We start from the raw sequence: 17,886 nt of genomic DNA, 5'->3' as shown, positions 1-17,886 counted from the left end.
CTGTTCCAGGCTGATGAGCCTGGGCAGTCCCCATGGAGAGAAACTGGGAAAGAAAGCTGGGAAGATCCCAGTGATGTCACAAAAGAGCAGAAAACAGAAAGTCCATTGAAAACCATCACAGACAGTAGAAAAAACTTGGCAGTCAAGACAAACCTGAGAACGGCAGCAACACAGTTAGAAAGCATTTCCAATCCAAATGTAAACAACCCAAGAAATAAATGTTCATTGTTCATGAGTAGGCTGAGCCAATGTAATAAAAAATGACAATTCTCCCTATACCAACCAAAAGATTTTTAAAAAGCTAGAAAATCAACAACTTGTTGGGAAGAACAAAGAATCAAGAATATCTAGGGAACACATAAAAAAAAATGTGAAGGAAAGTGGCCTGGCAGTACTAGTGCCAAGCACTCAGGTCATCTCTCTCTCTCTCTCTCTCTCTCTCTCTCTCTCTGTATCTCTCTGTCTCTGTCTCTATGTCTTTCTCTCTCTCTCTCTGTGTCTCTTTCTCTCTCACCAAATGCTACTTTGTTGTTTTTTTTAAACCTCACCTTCCGTCTTCGAATCAATGCTGTGTATTGGTTCCAAGGCAGAAAATCTATAAGGGCTAGGCAAAGGGGGTAAGTGACTTGCCCATGGTCATACAGCTGGGAAGTATCTGAGGCCAGATTTGAACCCAGGACCTCCCATCTCTAAACCTGGCTCTCTATCCACTGAGCTACCCAGTTGCCCCCCAGATACTACTTTAAAAGACTAAATTACAGCAGAATCTTGGATAGGAGAGTCTGGCCCAAATTCCATTCTAGGCATTGCCTACTAGAAGAGACAGTAGCAGAATCCCACTGGAGGGTCGCCAACAATGCCTGTCTGCCAAAGGGGAACAGGAGTTTCTACTATGGCTAGAAAGTTGCTAGAAATGTTTCTACTATGGCTAGAAATTGCCAAAGTGGATTGTCTCCTGAGCAGATTTTTTTTGGGGGGGCATCAGGGGCTGATGCCGGGGAATCAAAATGGCAGCTCTCTCATCCCCACTGCATTGCCCTGGAGTCTACACCCCTTGCTGATGCATCAGAGTAGCTTTAGAGGGGTCGTGGACCTCTCCTAGCACTCCCTAAGGCCAGAACTAAGAGGGAAATAGAGGAGGAAGGCAGCCAGGCACAGTGTAGATCCTTGTTCCCTGAAAACTCTCGGGGTCGTGGAGGATTCCTTATCTGTGATGCGGCCGAACTAAGCCCGGGAGGCGAAGGACTTTGAGCGGGAAGTCCTTACTTGTGGGTCATGGCCCGCAGGACTTCCTCCCATCAGCCCCAAGACCAGGCCTGAGAAGGAGCTCCAGGCGAGACCCAGGAGCAGCTGCTGAAGGATTCATCTAGAGAGGCGACACTTAAACTCTACCTATAGGGTTGGCCCCAAGGGAAAAGCTTGGCTTCTGTCTGCTCGACTCTGGACTAGGACCAGTGGATTGAAAGGAGAGTAAGAGCCGAGCTGAGCTCCCAATCTGAATACCACCGACACTGCCTCGGAGGGGAGTGAGTTGCCTGTCCCTGGAGGTATTCATGTGGAAGCTGGATGACCAATCGGGTTGCAGGGAGGGGTCATTCTCCCCAAAGAGGCTGGCCTGGGGATGCTCCTTGGGTCCGCACAATCACAGGCTCACATTTACGCATGGATACTAAAGTCGTCCATGGCAGAAAGCAGGGCGCAATAAAGGAGTGAAGAAAGTTATGATGAACGAGTTTGCTCGTTTCCCTTCCCTGCCTTTTGGCCGCGAGTCTGGATAATTAGATCCGCGCGCGCACTCCCTCCCCTCCCCGGCAAACTCGACTGAGCGATAGCGAGAGCCCCTGCAATGAACCAAGGAGCCTGGATGGAGGCTGTTGGGAAGGACGAGATCCAAACGGCCCCAGATTCTTCTGTCTGTGGAGATGCCGAGAAGTCCGCGGTCCTTGCCCTTTGTCCCCGCCTCCCCCTCACCACCCGCATCAGGCTCTCTCCTCCTTTGTCTCAAGTCTTGGTCCCCTGTTAAAGCGCGGAAGCGCACGAAGACTATTGGGACACCCTGTGCGTTAGGGGCGGGCGTCCACTTTCAAGTGATGAGCGAAAGCCGCGGAGGAACTAGGGGGCCCGGCCGGGCTGCAGAGACCCGGGAGGGCGCCCCCTGCTCGCGGTCTCCCGAATGATCTGGAAGGACTTCGGTCCGAAGAGCTGCTAGCAGGGCCAGGATGCTCAGATGAGCTCACGTGTACACACGCTGCAGACACCAGTGCTGGGAAGAATTCCTCCATTAGCGGCTCGCTGAAGGGGGGGATGCTTGTCAACAACCGCCTTCCCTCCTTTCTCCCCGGCTTTCCCATTCATTCCCTTTAAGCACTCAGCCATCACATTTGGGGAAATGAGCTGAGCTGGTCAGTGCGAGCTAATGAGGCCACGATCCCGAGATGACTCCTCCTGGGCCCGGGGCTGTCGGGAGACCCACCCCACAGCCGCAGACCCCCTCTGCCCCCCTCCGGAAAAAAGGCCAACTTTGACGTGGGAGGAAGAGGCTGAACCAATCGGCTTCCCCCCTTTGGGGTTCCTCTTCCCCAAATTGGCCGGAGTCGCAGAGCGGCCATCCATTGTTACCAGTGCGGGGTTCGCGCGCTAGGAGCAAGAGTGAGCTCCATCATGGCTGATGGGAGAGAGAGAGTGATGGGAGGGGAGGGAAGGGAAGAAAAACGGGGCAAAAGGATCCCACGAGCCGGAGCATGGCTCCTCCTCACCCCAGGAGGATGACTGGGGACAGTAAATGATGAGAGAGGGAGGGAGGGAGGGAGAGGGAGGGAGAGTAGTCCTATTGAGCTCTCCAAATGGTAACTATTAGCTCTGATGACAAAATGGGAGCCGGGCTCAGCCGAGTGTGCGCAGAAGAGCACAATTCGGTTAGGCAAAAAGCCGTTCAGCAGACAGCACCACCGAGGTAATGATCAAGGTCATTTGTCTCCGGTGCCCCCAGAATGTGAAGCCGTCAGGGAGCATCAGCTAGGAAAGCGATTGCTTTGAATTGGCCACTCAGTTCACACTGGGTTGGGAGCCAGACCTAGAGGTGGGAGATCCTGGGTTCAAATTCGTGCCTAGCAGGGTGACCCTGGCCAAGTCACTTAGCCCCCATTGCCCAGCCCTTACGGCTCTCCTGCCTTGGAATCTACCCAGTGTTGATTCTAAGTCGGAAGGTAAGATTGGGCGGTCAGGCATGAACCTGCCCTTCCCAAGAGCTCCTGGGGTTAGTTAGCGCTACTGTGTCCCGTCTGCAGATGACTTGAGGATTCCCACCCAGCAAAGACGGGGCGGGGCGGGGCGGGGGCGGGGGGGGGGGCCTCTTACTGGGATCACGCGGACATTGTGATGAGCCGCTCCTTCCCGAGCCGCCCAGGCCCCCAGGGGCAGGACACTGGGCGGGTTCCTGTGCTGAGTCCTCAAGGAAGACAGGAAGTGGACGTTGTAGGCGTGAGGCTGCAGCTGCGACGGGGAGGGCAGCATGGTCTCCTCCAGGGGGTTGAGCTCGGGCAGACCGGAATAGTCTTCGAGGATTTCTTCCTCGTTGTTCTCGTCGACGAGGCGCTCCACCTTGACCTTGTTGTTGCAATCCACGTTGAGGGGGGGGTTGAAGGAGTGCAGCAGCGTCTCCCGCGGGTCGGCGGCGGCGAAGTAGGCGTCTTTAAAGGAGTGGAACTCGTCGTCGTCATCGTGCTTACTAATCACTGCACCCTTCAGGTTGATGTTTTCCGGAATGAACTGGCTGTCCTGGCTGAAGATCTCCGTCACGATCTCGTCTTCGGTGCTCGAAATCCCGCCAAGGAGCGGCTGGTCTTCCAGATCCACGGAGGAAATCTTAAACTGCTCATCGCGGCAGTTTTCTTTCTCCAAAATCAGTTTTCTTCCCAGCAGACCTTTCATCTAGAAGATAAACGAGGACAGGAAAGTCTGGTCAGCGAAGGGCGGATGACATCCGCCTCCTCCCCCAGCCCATTGTTTGAGGTCTGGAGAGCCTCTCCGTCTAATCCAGCCTCTTTGTTTTACAGATGGGGAAACTGAGGCCAAGAAAGTTTAAATGATGGAGAGGGGACTTTAGAGCCAACGTATCTACTTCATTCCGAACTCACAAGGGAACATTTTGCCCTTGCTTATCTTGGACTGTGCCAGGGACCAGTTCAAGTCCCACTTATGACCCTTCCTAGCCCACATCCATTTTCCTCATCTGTAAAATGGGTGTTTGTAGGAGGCAACATTGTTTGGTAAAGTCCTTGGCACGTGTTATCTGGGGGGGGGGGTCTTATTACTGTGGTGGTGATCATTACCATCAAGATCATGGCCCCCATCACTTGCATGGCCCCTTGGCACCTTCCCCACAAGGCTGATCTCCCTTTCAGCCAGGAGCCTTTCTGCCATGTGGAAGAAGGCAAAGGCTTTCCCAGAGCTCCATGGGCCTATTTTAGGGTTCTGGATTGAGAGTGAGGGGCTAAGAAAGGGGCTAGTCCAACTGGGTTATGTAGCCCACCAGGCCACTGAGGCTTCCCCAAGGTCAGCCAGCCACCCAGGGAGTATGTGGCAGTCATTTAGGACCTCAGGGCTTCCAGGACCCAGGTCCCCTGACCCCCATTCTAGCTCTGCCTGTGAGGCCCTCCTTGCCTACCCTGTCACAGAATTGAGGGCTGAAGGGACCCACGGAAGGGAAGAGACTTGCCCAAGGTCTCTGTGGCAAAGGCTCAGAGTGACCTATGTTATGTGACCTCAGGTTCCTTCCCAGTAAAAGGGAAGGGGCTCCCTGACCTCAGTTCCCACTTGGTCTCTCCAATCTGTTCTGGGGAACCAGGACTTAAATTGTCTATAAGCCTCTCCCTCACCCCTTTCCTTTGGCTCAGGGTTCCCCTGAATGTGAAGATGAGGACCTGTCCTTAGTCGTGTCCAGTCCCAGCCTGGACTCTTCTCCCCTTCCCCTTGGTGGCAACAGGACCTTGGGGGACGAGGTGGGGCTGTGATTCATTGACATTGGGTTCTCCCTGTTTGGGAGGGCTCTCCAGCAGGGAGGATTGGGGGAATAGGAGGGGTGTTCAGACAGTTTCAGGGACTTGCCCAGGGTCCCCCCACCAGGATCAGGGATGGCCTCTGAGTCCACGTGAAGGTTTAGGAGGGGAAGGGAAGGGCTTCTGGCCAATAGGGGTACTTCCAGTGTGGAGGCTCCCTCCTGGAGCCCAGAGAGGTGCAGCCACTGGCCCTGGTCACGCAGCCAAGTGCGCTTCTTACTTTAAGCCAGGGTAAATAAATAATGGCCCGGGAAGGGGTCCGGGATACCCACCGCGGGGCCGGAGCTCAGGGCGAGGTCGTAGAGGAGCCACAGAGGACGAAGGACGAGAATGGGGAGGAGCGGAGCCAGGAACGACTGTGCTGTCGCCGCCGCGTGCTCACAGCCAGCCCGGGAGCGAGCGCGGGAGCGAGCCCGGCTGCCGTGCACACGCACCCTTCCGTGCACACGCCCCAGCTGCGATGGGCAGGGGAGGCTCGCTCCCGCCCCAACGGCCCGTGAGCGCGCGCCCGTGGGAAGAGGGACGACCGTTGAGAGGGGGAGGGGAGGGGAGAGGAACCGTTGGTCCAGGGAGGGGGAGGGGCAGCTAGGGACGTGAATCCGGAGAGTGACCAGGAGCCAAAGTGAGCATCCACGTGTCCAAGCCCCAAGGGCACTGCCACGGCCTTCTGGGGTGTCCGACCAAGAGCGGGCGGCGGCGCCCATCCAGGCTTCCATCTGGGTGCTCCTCCTCCTTTGGGCCTCAGTTTCCTCAGCTGTAAAAGGACAGCGTGGCCTTTGGTCCAATTGCAGCTAGAAGGCAGATAGGACCTGGAGAACCAGCTTTGCATGGAGAGGCCTGGCAGCAGATCCGAACCCCACCGAGAAACGGTGAAGGACGCCGGGCTTGGCTGCATCAGTGCCCCTGCGATGTCTCCGGGCCCCGGAGCCCGGTACAAGGGATGCCGGGCGAAAGTTAAGCACATGCCTGCTTGGGGCCAAGGCAAGCCAGCTCAGAGGAAAAGTGCGCGCTCCGCTGAGGGCTGCCTGGCCCAAGGCTGGAGAGGCTAGCGGGGTGGGGGAGGGGGGACCCCCGAGGCAGAACTGAGGAGAAGCCCCGTGGGGGTGGCCTGGTGAAGGCTGCAGCTGAGAAAGGAGTCTTGGGGGCCAGAAGCACCTGGGGGGCTGCTGCAGCGGGCCAGGCGGGAGGTGAAGGAAAGTCTGAACTAGGGGGTGACCGCGTGAAGCTTGCGGGGCTCCCCTTTGGGGGGAAACCCATAAAGCTTGGAAACTGCTGGGGGGCGGGGCAGCTCCGCTCCGGCTGGAGAGAAGCGGCCAGAACACTCTTGGGATAAGATAGTACCGAGGAGGAAGGGGAGCCTGAGGAGAGGCGGGGCAGGACAGGGAGGGATAGCCAGAGCCTGGGCTGGGAAAAAGCCCTTCCGACGTCGGCAGAAGAGATCAGTCGCGAAGGAATGAGAGGCTGCCATTTGCCGCCTTTCGGGGTGTCTCTGGGTGTGGGACACCTTGCACGGAACAGCAGACTTCTTCAATGCTGACGGCCCGCTAGAAGAGGCGGCGAAGAGACACCCCGAGAAACGAGGCTGGTGTGAAGACCAAAGATCGCACCGTAGTTAAAAAAGACCGTCGCTGGGGGCTTAGTGGATAGAGAGCCAGGTGGTGGTTCCCGGGGTTCAAATCTTGCCTCAAGTGCTTCCTGTTACCCTGGGCACCCTAGGTCCTTGCCTAGCCCTTACGGCTCTTCTACCTTGGAACCAATACACAGTATTGATTCTAATATATAAAGTAAGAGGGTTTTTTTGGGGGGAGGGGGCTTGTCTTTTCCTTCCTTCTTTCTTTCTTTCTTTCTTTCTTTCTTTCTTTCTTTCTTTCTTTCTTTCTTTCTTTCTTTCTTTCTTTCTTTCTTTCTTTCTTTCTTTCTTTCTTTCTTTCTTTCTTTCTTTCCTTCCTTCCTTCCTTCCTTCCTTTCTTTCTTTCTTTCTTTCTTTCTTTCTTTCTTTCTTTCTTTCTTTCTTTCTTTTCTTCCTCTCCCTCCCCCTCTCTCTGTCTCTCCCCCCTCTCTGTCTCTCTCTCCCTCCCTCTCTCTCTGTCTCTGTCTGTCTGTCTGTCTGTCTCCCTCCCTCCCCCCCTTCCCCTCCTCATAGCTAACTTTGGAGAGAGCTTTTTTAGTTCAGCTTGGGGCTGGAAGCCAGAGGGCAAAAGCTGAGAGATGAAAGAAGCTACCCGAGGGCAGGCAGTGAAGAGTTTGTCTAGGAGGGGGTGGCAAGATCAAAGGAGGGGAGACCCCCGGTAGTAGAGGAGGGGGAAGCTGAAGCGGATTGGGGAGGGTGGGAATCTGCAGGCCGAAATAAGGAGATGGGATTGCGTGGGGCTGGGCTAATGGAGCAAAGAAGCTCCACTTCCGTGGATAAATAAACCCAAGTGAGAATGAGGGAAGCAGCAGCAGTTTTATTCCTTTCCTAAAAGGAGGCATCCCAGCTTTGGGCCCAGAGTGCAAATGGCTCAAGTTCAGAAGCCCAACATATGGGGCCCCTGAGCGCACCCCCCTCCCTTGCAGTCCCGGCTCCGGTGGGGGGAAGCTGGGAGACAATCTTAAAGGAGGTTCAAAGAAAAGTGAAAATGCCAAAATAAACAACGTCACACTGAATGTCCTTTAAGACAAAGAAGGACCCAACTGCCGGCTGCCCTGGAATTGGGGCCTTTTGTTCCTTGTTCTCAGTCTCTCCTCTGGGCTCCGAAGGGCTGCCTAACTCCGAATCCCTTTCCCTAGTCCAGATCAAAGCTGGGTGTTGGTCTTGGGGGCGGAATGCTCATTCTGAGACTAATGCAGTTAGTTCTAGGTCAGGATCCAGAAGGCCCTGGGGAGGGACTGGCCTCTTCAGCACATCTAAAGGAGTGGGGGGGACATGGGGGGGGGGGGGCTGATGGCCTCTAAAAAGTCAAATATGGGGAAAGGCTTCTGCTGAAAGCGAGGGGTGGAATCTGGAGAGGCCGGGTCGTCCCTCAGGGGTTCCAGGGTGGCTCCTTCCCCCTTCTCTGGGGTCTGCTCCCATCGGCTGACAGATGGGCATCTGGGTGACACAGCTCCGCCCCGTCCTGTGCTCACAAGCGGGGGGAGGGGGTTTAGGACATGCCCAGGACCATACTTTGGACGCTTTGGCTACCTGCTCTCTGTCCTCCCAAGCACATCCCAGCCCTCACACCGAGGCCTTTGAAGCTAAAAATTGTGCCATCTTGGTCGCCATCTCTCTAGCCGCCACCTGTGAGAGATGCTGAAGAGTGAGGCCACTTTGGCTGCTGGAGCAGTGTGGAGGACCTGGGTTCAAATCCAGCCTCAGACAATTCCTGGGCAAGTCACTTAATTCCCATTGCCTCACCTTTGCCACTCTTCTGCCTCAGAGTTGGAAGAGATACGGGTGCCATTTGAAGTGTTTACGAATGTCTTCTGCTTTTCAGTCATTCCCCATGTAAGCCACGTCCCCATCCCCACCCCGTCCCCCCCTTCCTTCCCTGGGAACTGGAGGCTGGGACACACAGACCCCCTCCCTCCCCCGGAGGAAGGGCAAAGCACACAGGCTGGCCGAGGCTGGAGATTCACTTCTTTATTAAGGAGCGCCCACATTCACATTGCATCGCCACGACTGACATCCCAAAGAGCGTATCCCATGTGCACGCAGCGGCCCTTCCCAGGGAGCCAGGGATGGAGACCATCTCTGTCCACTGAGGACCCACCGGACACTAACCACTGCCCCTCCCAGCACGCACAGTGAAAGCCGACTCCTCCAGGCACAGGACAGTCTTTGCTTGAAGCTGCACCCGGGCAGCATCCAGGACCTTCCCGACACTCGCTTTCATGCTACAATCTCGCCCACAAGCGGCTACGTACGGGCTATGGATGGGTCAGTGGTCAGTCGAAACAGTGCATGATTTCTGCTGCCCACGATGAATGGCCAGAGGGCTCCCACCGTGGTCCCATTCGAAGTCCCACCAGCTGCAGCTGCCAGCAGGACAGGCTTTTTCTCCTTCCTTTTTGCCCAGATGCTAAAGCCAATCCTTTGTTTTTACTTGAGAGAAACGTCTTTGGCCCATTTGCGTGGGACGCCTGTAGTGCAATCTGGACCTACGCCCAGGCGCCCTCCGGCCTCTCCGAGCAGGGCCGAGTGATGAGACCCCAAATGAAATGGAAGAAAAGGAGCGTGTGGCAGGCCAGCCCCGTGGCAGTGGTCATCGAGTTCTGTGATTATCGTCTTAAATCCCAAAGAAGATTTAGTGCCTTAAAAAGGTGAATGAAGTCGGCGCTAGGTTTGTCCAGCACTCCCAGTGCCCGCCCTCCCTCATTTAATGGGGTGAGGAGGAGCCCTTCTCTGGCTCGGGGGATCCTTTTGCCCCATTTGTCTTCCCTCCCTTCCCATCACTCTTCCATCAGCCATGATGGAGCCCAGGATGGAGCTGCTCCTAGTGTGTGAACCCCCCAATGGTAAAAATGGCTGGCCGCTCTGGGACTCTGACCCATCTGGGGAGGAGGGACCCCCAACGGGGGGAGCTGATTGGTTTGGCCTCTTTCTCCCACGACTTTTGGGGGGGCAAAGCTGGATACGGAGGCCTGCAAAGGGTGATTCAGACGGCTAACAAGCTCATAATGGGACTGAACCCAAGTGGAAAAGGAAAAATAAGGGGAGAAAATGGAACCTTCGTGCCACAATTCAGCACAGACTCTATGCTTGCAATACAGTCTGAGACCCGTCTTGGGTTCAGGCCTTCCTTTTTAAGGCACTGGGGGTATAAGGACAAGCAAGGTCTAGTGTCCGAGTCACAAAATGAGCGGTCAAGCATATCCGGGCGGGGCTGCTGCTCTCTTGGCAAAAGCTTGTTCCAAGGCCTGCCCCGGCTGGTGAGTGCCGGACACGTGGCTCTGGCCCTTGGGGACACTTTCCATTTAAATGACTTTTAACATATACAAGGTAAAGAGATTTACTGATAACAGGAGTTAAATGCCCGCAAGTCCCAGATATACAGTCACAATGGAGGAAACCTGATATTTCTGCTCCCCACATATATATTACATCCAAATGCCTCTACTTACATGAAGCTGATAATGCAGAATCCCTTCATTTATTAAATTTAAGCAAGATAAAGACTTGAGGGGGAAAATCAAGCATTCCCATAATTAGGACATCCCTAGAAGTAGCAAAATTACCCTTCTCCATAGAGTAGACTCTGCTCGCTCACTGTGTGTGTGTGTGTGTGTGTGTGTGTGTGCGCGCGTGCGCACACATTGGAAAAAACCAAACAGCCCCAGGACAATCCTCTGTGGAAAAGAGCAGCTCCTGACCCTCGACTACAAGAAGGAACGCGATGTCTAGTCTTATTTGGTTTTTCGGGAGGAAGAGCTCCAGTTCCTCCATGGTGGACACAACGGGAATTACTTTTGGTCGTTGGTCTGCAGTCCAAACAAGGTGATGATGTCGATCATGGCTTGCTTCAGGTGATTTCCGAACCGATGAGAATCCTTTAATGTTAACGGAGAACAGAACAAAAGCTGAAAACAGTCACAGAGGATTCCCAGCTCTACTGAAATCCTTGGAACTGGGGCTTGGCCTCTCCCTCCACCCAGAGAATCAGAAATGAAAGCTCTGGGGCACCCCCCACCCACAACGCAAGGGTGCATTCTGTATTCTCCACTTGTCCATCTGTACATGCAAGGTCAACAGTGACCACTGAAGGGCCTCATCCAAGGCAGCTCCCCCTTTTCCCATTGAAGCCCAGCCCAACCATGGGAGGAGTTGCTGATACCTGACCCAACTGGGACTCTCCCTTCTTTCCCTTGGTTAGCCCATCCTCCAGGACTTGGGGAAATCTTCCTATCCCAGCCAGCTTGTCATCTAGGAAAAGCCTATTGTCCATCACCCTCAGGGACCCCTATTTCTAGGAATCCACCATTCAGGGACCCTCTGCCTATATATAGGAAGGTTCTCTGAACTATCTCGATTATTCATCACTGGTGAATGCGATAGAACCCTGCCTGTATCGACAGTGAAACGGAGCTAAAGGGACAGAAGGCTCCACAACAAAGGATGGGAGATGGGGCGAAGGGGAAGGGGTGGTCGTCGTCCCACCACATGCCTAGAATCAACAAGGGAAAAGAACTTCGTGGAAATGGTGGCCTCTGTCCTTTTAGGGCTTCTGGAGTGGGTGGGGGACCCCCGGCCAGCGAGGCAAAGCTCCTTCTACAGAGGAGGACATGAAGATGCAAGGAGAGCCGGTCATTTGCCAAAGGACGCATTGCGTGCAGTAGATGCTTAATAAGTGTGTGTTGACCTAAACTGAAGGCTTCCCCATTAAACTTTTCACCAGTAAATGGAGGCAGACAAGGCCTGGGCTCAGAAGAAATCAGAGGAGGAAAGGAAGAGATCAGGCTGGGTTACATTTGGGGTATCCCAACTTCTGGTGGCAGGCAATTCTGACTGACTTGTGGAACACCACCATCTCCCCCAAAACAGTGCAGAAGGACCACAGCGCAACGTGAGGGGAGTGATTGCCCCATGAAAAGTGCCAGAAAAGATGTCGGGTCAAGGATAAGCACAACTAGAAGAGGGAGTATGAAGTCACCCAAAGAAGTAACCTGTGATGAGTCTGAAGGTGGCTGCGGGATCCATAAAGTGCTAAGGAAGCTCCCAGATTACTGGGTGGATCCTCTAATTTAGGGACAAGCCATCTGGGATGAGAAAGTCCAATAGAGGCCTCCATTCTCTTTGTGGAAGGGCAGGAAACACCCATGCCTCCAGGGCACAGGTCGAACAGGCTACACCAATAAGGGGAAGAGTGGCCTTTGCTGCCATCTTGATATGTCCTAGCAGAAGCTCTTTACTCCTCTGGTCTTCTGGGCCACATGACTGAGGTTCATGGGATTCATTTCATGCCTGACCACTTGAGCCAATCTAAGATTCTTGGTCTCTCTTTTGGGCATTTACAAGGGAGAGAGGAGAAAACCACAGGAAGGTAAATGGCATGGAGGCGTTAAAGGACTTTTGTTCTTTGGGACTCTCAGAATCCTCTCACACTACCAACCAGTACTTAGCCATTTCCTTTGGTGAGGCAGTGCCTAAAAATGGTGACTCTTTGCTGGGCCACCCAGCTCTTCCCCTCTCTCCGCCAAACCATGGAGTTAGCTGGCATCAACAGTAATCTCAGCCATGGAATCATGGGGATGTGGTACCATTAGCAACTGTGATGGCGACCACGAAGGTGAGGGAGGCCCTTGTGGAAATTCCTTCGGCACTATGAGAACTGAATTGTTTCCCCACAGAGCCAGAGGAAGCTGAAGTCCATCTTGACATCCATCCACTGGGGCTCGGTTGTGAAAGGGCCCAAAAGAACCTCATTTGTTTAGAAGGCAATGGCCAACTCGAAGACATTTTCACAACCGTGGATCCCCAGCTTGGTGTCTTTATAAGATTTGCTCTCAACAATGATAAATATTTTAAGGCAGTTACTGAGGGCTAGCTCTGACCCATTTCTGTTTATGGCATTTTATGCAGCTTAGGAATTTAATAAATGGGCAAATCACACGCGACAGTGGGTAAGCTAAGGTATTGGATATGTAGAAAAGGCCCCGGAACATAAAGCGTACATAAAAAGCAGCACCTCTCGCAGCAAGGGAACAAATAATCTCCACACTTACAGTCTCAGGGCTGGAGAACTTGGAGGACACATGGAAATTGATGAGGTTCTCCCCCACTATAATATAGGACACCCCATAACCGTCGTCAGCAACCTAGAGAGACGGGGACAAAAATCAGGAATCCGCCCAGAGCTGGTGGAGGGAATGAGAGTCGGGGGCGGCATCTTAAAAACGAGGTCCCTGCCTGCGGCAGATGTAGCTGCCGCCCCTTCAGAATGCCTGGCACATTTGAGCAGCCCATAGTTTACTTACCGGTCCAAAGCCGCCTCCACTGGACACGTATTCTGGATTTCTTTCTAGATTAAAGAGCTCTACCTGCTGTTGAGGTGTCTGACTGGTTGACAGTCTCCATGGGTCAGATAAAACCTTTGGAGTAGAAGTTGGGTAGAATTTAGGGATGTGCCTTTGATCACTCCCCTCTCAACATATACACTTTCAATAAATATTTAATTGAATAAATAAAATACACTTTTGGGACAGTGGGAGACTAGAATTGGGGGAGGGGAGGGGTGATATTTCAAAGGTAGAGGAACGAAGGGGCTCCTGGGAACCCTGTTTTATTCCTTGACTTCCTTTTAGATGCGCAAGGCTGGTCGTGTGTCCAGGAAATATTTGCCTACGTGTAGGATGACCTTATGAAAGTCTCATGGCCAAGTTGGGAGGACGACGAGTCAAATATTTGCCCAAATGACTTACTTCTTTCAGGAAAGGAGAATCAACAGCCAGATATTTGGATACCACATAAAGGCAAAAAAGATGGCGGTCGATGCCAGCACCAGTCATGGCAAGACGATACATGTGCTGGTGTTTCTCAGCTGCGATTCTTAATAATTTGAGCTTATTTTCAACCTAAATGACAAAAAAGAAAAGGACGCTCGTGTGGCTGCCTCAAGTTGTGTGTAAAACAGCTTCCAAGGCTCCTGGACGAAGCTGCGCACGCGATCCCAAGTCCCCGACGCCCTGATGTCGTGGAGGCTCTTAAGAAGCGGGGACGGTGCGACGGGCTCAGCCCTGGTCCCGCGGGGGCTTGGGGGTGCCTGCCTGGACTTCTGAAAGGCCTCAGTGACAGCACAGGCGGATGAGGAATCTCAAACCGGAAAATCAGCCCACGTGCGGCCGGCGAGAAGCTGTCACCAAGGGAGACTCTTTCTGCAGACTCGTCTGGCTGGCGCCCGGAGGAAGGAGGGGAGAGTCGAGCCGAGGCGGCCCAGGGCCCCGGATGGTGCTTTGGGACAACAACGCCCACCACGGACAGGGCCGCCTTGGCACAACCAAGCTCGCCCTTAAGCAGACAGTCAATAGCCCTCTGGGACGCTGCCCTCCCGACGGGGCTGGGCCCTTCTCGAGACACAGAAGGACTTTGGGGAGAGGCCGTATTTGGGAGGCAGTTGGGCTGGCGGACAGCGAGGGGGCCTCGATACTGGCAAGCTCTGGCTCCCCGAGCCCGAGAAGGTGCTGCCTCCAAGGGTCGAGGGTCCGTCCCAAGGAAACCATGGGGGATTCCTGCCTCCTACACTGAGCATCGCCCTTTCGCTGTCCCTCTTCCATCCCCAGGGGAGCAGAAGCCCCCGGAGGACAAGGACCGCGTCCTCTTGGTCTCCCCAGGCCCCAGCCCAGGGTCCGGCACATTGTGATGGCCAGGCAGAAGAGGGAATTCTTCTTCTCGGGGTCCTCAGAACCCTCCCCCACACTCATCTCTGCCTCCGTCTTACGTGGCCTTACAAGGCTGCTCTGACCAACCACGGAGCATCTCTCCTTAAAATGCCACTTTCCATTAGGGTTATGTTTGAGAAAAAGAAGCGCAAGCCTGCCCGGAGACCAGGAGGCTGAGGGGAGCCCTGCCCGCTGCCCCCGCAGGAAGGGGCTGGTGCCATCACCCCGGACACCGCTGTGGCCTGCTCCTGCCCTCACAGAGGCCCCTCGGCCCCCCTCAGCCATCCCTCGTGTGTCCGCGGTGCCCCCTTCTACTCTGCTTGTTCTGCAAGGAAGTCTGGGGCAGGACAGGGCCGGGGAGGCGCCCGTCCCTGGAGACTCCAGCCGCACTCACCGACTCTGTGGGGTTCACCATGGCGAGCACAAAGTTGCAGGACTCCATCGTACAGGAACGGACGGTCTCCGTCCGGCCCTCTCGGAAGAGGCGGGTCATGGAAGCTTCGTATGTCAAGCAGAATTTGCCCATGTCCTGGGAAGGAAAGATCGAGGCTTCTTTGTTTGCAAATGTAACTCTTTAGACAGGCTGACGGGGGCTTTGACATCCACGTGTGCTCTTCCCTGGCTGGTGGGAGGCCCCTCCCGGTCCTGCTCGCCCCTGCTGCCTCCCACCCCCAGGACTGACCACACTGACCGGGGAGGACAGGAAAGGGAGGCTGCCCCGAAGGGATGGAGGCTGCGGAGCTCAGCCCAAGGAGGGCCCGAGATGGCAGCACAGGCCATGGCTGTCCCTCCAGCTCCTGAGAGTGTGCTGGCTAGGACCGTGGCTCTTGTGACATACGTGTTAAAGGGGGTCAGTGGACTTTGCTATCACTGGGCAGGGCGGTATGTGCCTGCAATCCCAGCTCCTGGGGAGGCAGAGCCTAGTGCATGATCTGAGCTCGGGGTCTGCCATCAGCCTGGGGCCAAAACAGTGAGCCCACAGAGGCAGAGCCACGAGGCTGCCTAAGGAAGGATGGATGAACCAGTGCAGATGGGAAGAAATGGAGCAGGCAGCTTCCATGCTAAGCAATATGGGAATGGGCTTAGGAAGGTCTGCTGTGCTCCCAGATGGAGTGAGATGGAAGGAAGGAAGGGAGAGAGGAAGGGTAGAAGGAAAGGAGCAAGGAGGGAAGGAAGAAGGAAGGCAGGCAGGCAGGCAGGCAGGAAGGAAGGGAGGGAAGGAAGGAAGGAAGGAAGGAAGGAAGAAAGGAAGGAAGGAAGGAAGGAAGGGAAGGAGGGAAGGAAGGAAGGGAGGAAGGAAGGAAGGAAGGAAGAAAGGAAGGAAGGAAGGAAGGAAGAAAGGAAGGAAGGAAGGAAGGAAGGGAGGGAGGGAAGGAAGGAAGGAAGGAAGAAAGGAAGGAAGGAAGGAAGGAAGGGAGGGAGGGAAGGAAGGAAGGGAGGAAGGAAGGAAGGAAGGAAGGAAGGAAGGAAGGAAGGAAGGAAGGAAGGAAGGAAGGAAGGAAGGAAGGAAGGAAGGAAGGAAGGAAGGGAGGGAGGAAGGGAGGGAGGGAGGGAGGGAGGAAGGAAGGAAGGAAGGGAGGAAGGAAGGAAGGGAGGAAGGAAGGGAGGGAGGGAGGGAAGAAGGGAAGGAAGGGAAGAGGGAAGGAAGGAAAGAAGGAAGAAAGGGAGGGAGGGAGGGAGGAAGGAGGAAAGGAAGGAAGGGAGGGAGGGAGGGAGGGGGGAAAGAAGGGAGGGAGGGAAGAAGGAAGGAAGGAAGGAAGGAAGGAAGGAAGGAAGGAAGGAAGGAAGGAAGGAAGGAAGGAAGGAAGGAAGGAAGGAAGGAAGGAAGGGAGGGAGGGAGGGAGGAAGGGAGGAAGGGAGGAAGGAAAGAAGGAAGAAAGGAAGGAAGGAAGGAAGGAAGGAAGGAAGGAAGGAAGGAAGGAAGGAAGGAAGGAAGAAAGGGAGGGAGGGAGGGAGGGAGGGAGGAAGAGAGGAATGAAGGGAGGGAGGAAGGAAGGAAGATAACAAAAAAGAAGGCAGGAAGGAAGGCAGGCAGGCAGAAGGAAGGAAGAAGGAAGGAGGGAGGGAGGGAAGGCAGGTCCATAAGTTTAGTAAACTCTCAAAATAGGGCTAGCTTTGTGGGTCTCCCAGGCTCCTCTTCTGCTGGGCTCAGGTCCGCATAGGAGAGATTGCAGTTTTCGTCTGTTTCTCTGACTCCCCCCTTCTCTCTCTCCCTCTCTCCTTGGGCATACATGTGGATCACAGCCTGCAGACCCTGCCCTAGCCCAACACTTCTGTCCTACATGGAGCGTTTCCTGCCTATCATATCATCATCCAGGCCTGCTGGGAGGATGCTGAACAGCAGGGAGTGAGGGAGGCTCCAGGTCCCACCTTATAATGGGCCAGCTGTAGGGCAAGCTGCACAAAGGCATCCGGGCTGGTCCTGCTTTTCTTGATTAACCCTTTGCCGAAAGCATCAAAAGGAAAAGAGTGGAAATCCACGTCATTGGCCAGGGTGCTGGCGAGGCTCAGGGACTCCTCAATGACGTCTTGACACTAAAAGGAAGAGGTTAAGATCCTTTACCAAGACTGCCCACAAGGAGAGCCAAAGCTCATTCTTCACGGTCACACTAAGAGCAGAATGTGGCTGCTGTCTAAGTGGGTGGCAATTCCCAGGCCCTGGCCTAGCCTCCACCCCGAAGCAAGGATGCCTCTTTCCCTGTCACTAAGCACAAGCACACCAACGTGGGGCATGCCAGAGCCCGTCGCACGGCCCTGATCCTCCTCCATCACTCACTTCTTCAGGGATTTCCCACTGGAGCCTGGTGGGGTATGGAATGTTGGGATTGGTGTCTCCCTTGCAGTGACCATCTTCTGTGTAGCCCAGCTGGAAGCAATCTGTAGCCATCACATACTGCAGAGAAAGAAACCTTCTGGGTATTTATTTAAAGACAGCAAGAAAGTTATAGTTGAGGACGTTAACATTCTCTCTAGGGAATGAAGTCAATCATTGCCCATTAAAAAGGATGCTTGTACAAAAGGCAAATTCCCAATCTTAAACCATCCCTGGCAAACTAGAATTTCTGCTTCTCCTTAAACAGAATACTAAGTTAAAAGTGAGCATTTTAAATGAGTGCACAAACTCCTGACTGTCTACCAAAAATGAGAGCTGCCGGAGGGCATCTGGGTGGCTCAGTGGATGGAGAGCCAGGCCTAGAGGCAGGAGGTCCTGGGTTCCAATCTGACCTCGGATGCTTCCCAGATGTGTGACCCTGGACGAGTCACTTAACCCCCATTGCCCAGCCCTTACCACTCTTCTACCTTGGAACCCATACACAGTTCTGATTTGAAGACAAAAGATAAGGATTAAAAAAAAAACACATCTTAGACAAGAGGAGGAGCTATAAATTGTGGGGAGGGAGGAATTGGATGGAGTAAACTGGGAAGCCAAATTGGTCTTCTTGTTCTTTGCACCTATCTTCCATGCCATTACCCACACCTCCCTTGGAATCCATTC

At 54.2% G+C, this 17,886-nt stretch overlaps 2 protein-coding genes across 7 annotated transcripts in view; both read right to left on the bottom strand.

The window, feature by feature from the left end:
* TESMIN (testis expressed metallothionein like protein) overlaps nucleotides 1–5,969 on the bottom strand; it is a 55,591-nt gene extending 49,622 nt beyond the window's left edge. The window contains exons 1-2 of one of the 2 annotated variants that reach the window (XM_056801179.1): nucleotides 5,330–5,969; nucleotides 3,358–3,930 (exon numbers count right to left, since the gene is read on the bottom strand). In XM_056801179.1, coding sequence (XP_056657157.1) covers nucleotides 3,358–3,930; nucleotides 5,330–5,773 — 1,017 coding nt within the window. In that variant the 5' untranslated portion in view covers nucleotides 5,774–5,969. The remainder of the gene's footprint in view (nucleotides 1–3,357; nucleotides 3,931–5,329) is intronic. The other variant, XM_007497792.2, reaches the window with a different exon arrangement.
* Nucleotides 5,970–8,643: 2,674 nt separating this feature from the next.
* CPT1A (carnitine palmitoyltransferase 1A) overlaps nucleotides 8,644–17,886 on the bottom strand; it is a 58,296-nt gene continuing 49,053 nt past the window's right edge. For all 5 annotated transcript variants that reach the window (XM_007497793.2, XM_007497795.2, XM_056801178.1 and 2 more), the window contains exons 13-19: nucleotides 17,167–17,283; nucleotides 16,761–16,925; nucleotides 14,785–14,919; nucleotides 13,434–13,586; nucleotides 12,990–13,103; nucleotides 12,738–12,830; nucleotides 8,644–10,565 (exon numbers count right to left, since the gene is read on the bottom strand). In XM_007497793.2, the coding sequence (XP_007497855.2) occupies nucleotides 10,479–10,565; nucleotides 12,738–12,830; nucleotides 12,990–13,103; nucleotides 13,434–13,586; nucleotides 14,785–14,919; nucleotides 16,761–16,925; nucleotides 17,167–17,283 (864 nt within the window). In that variant the 3' untranslated portion in view covers nucleotides 8,644–10,478. The remainder of the gene's footprint in view (nucleotides 10,566–12,737; nucleotides 12,831–12,989; nucleotides 13,104–13,433; nucleotides 13,587–14,784; nucleotides 14,920–16,760; nucleotides 16,926–17,166; nucleotides 17,284–17,886) is intronic.

The sequence above is a fragment of the Monodelphis domestica genome, chromosome 6, assembly GCF_027887165.1.
Source record: "Monodelphis domestica isolate mMonDom1 chromosome 6, mMonDom1.pri, whole genome shotgun sequence".
Classification (NCBI taxonomy): domain Eukaryota; kingdom Metazoa; phylum Chordata; class Mammalia; order Didelphimorphia; family Didelphidae; genus Monodelphis; species Monodelphis domestica.
Note: the sequence above shows the minus strand (reverse complement) of the source record. Positions and strands in the feature narration are given on the sequence as shown.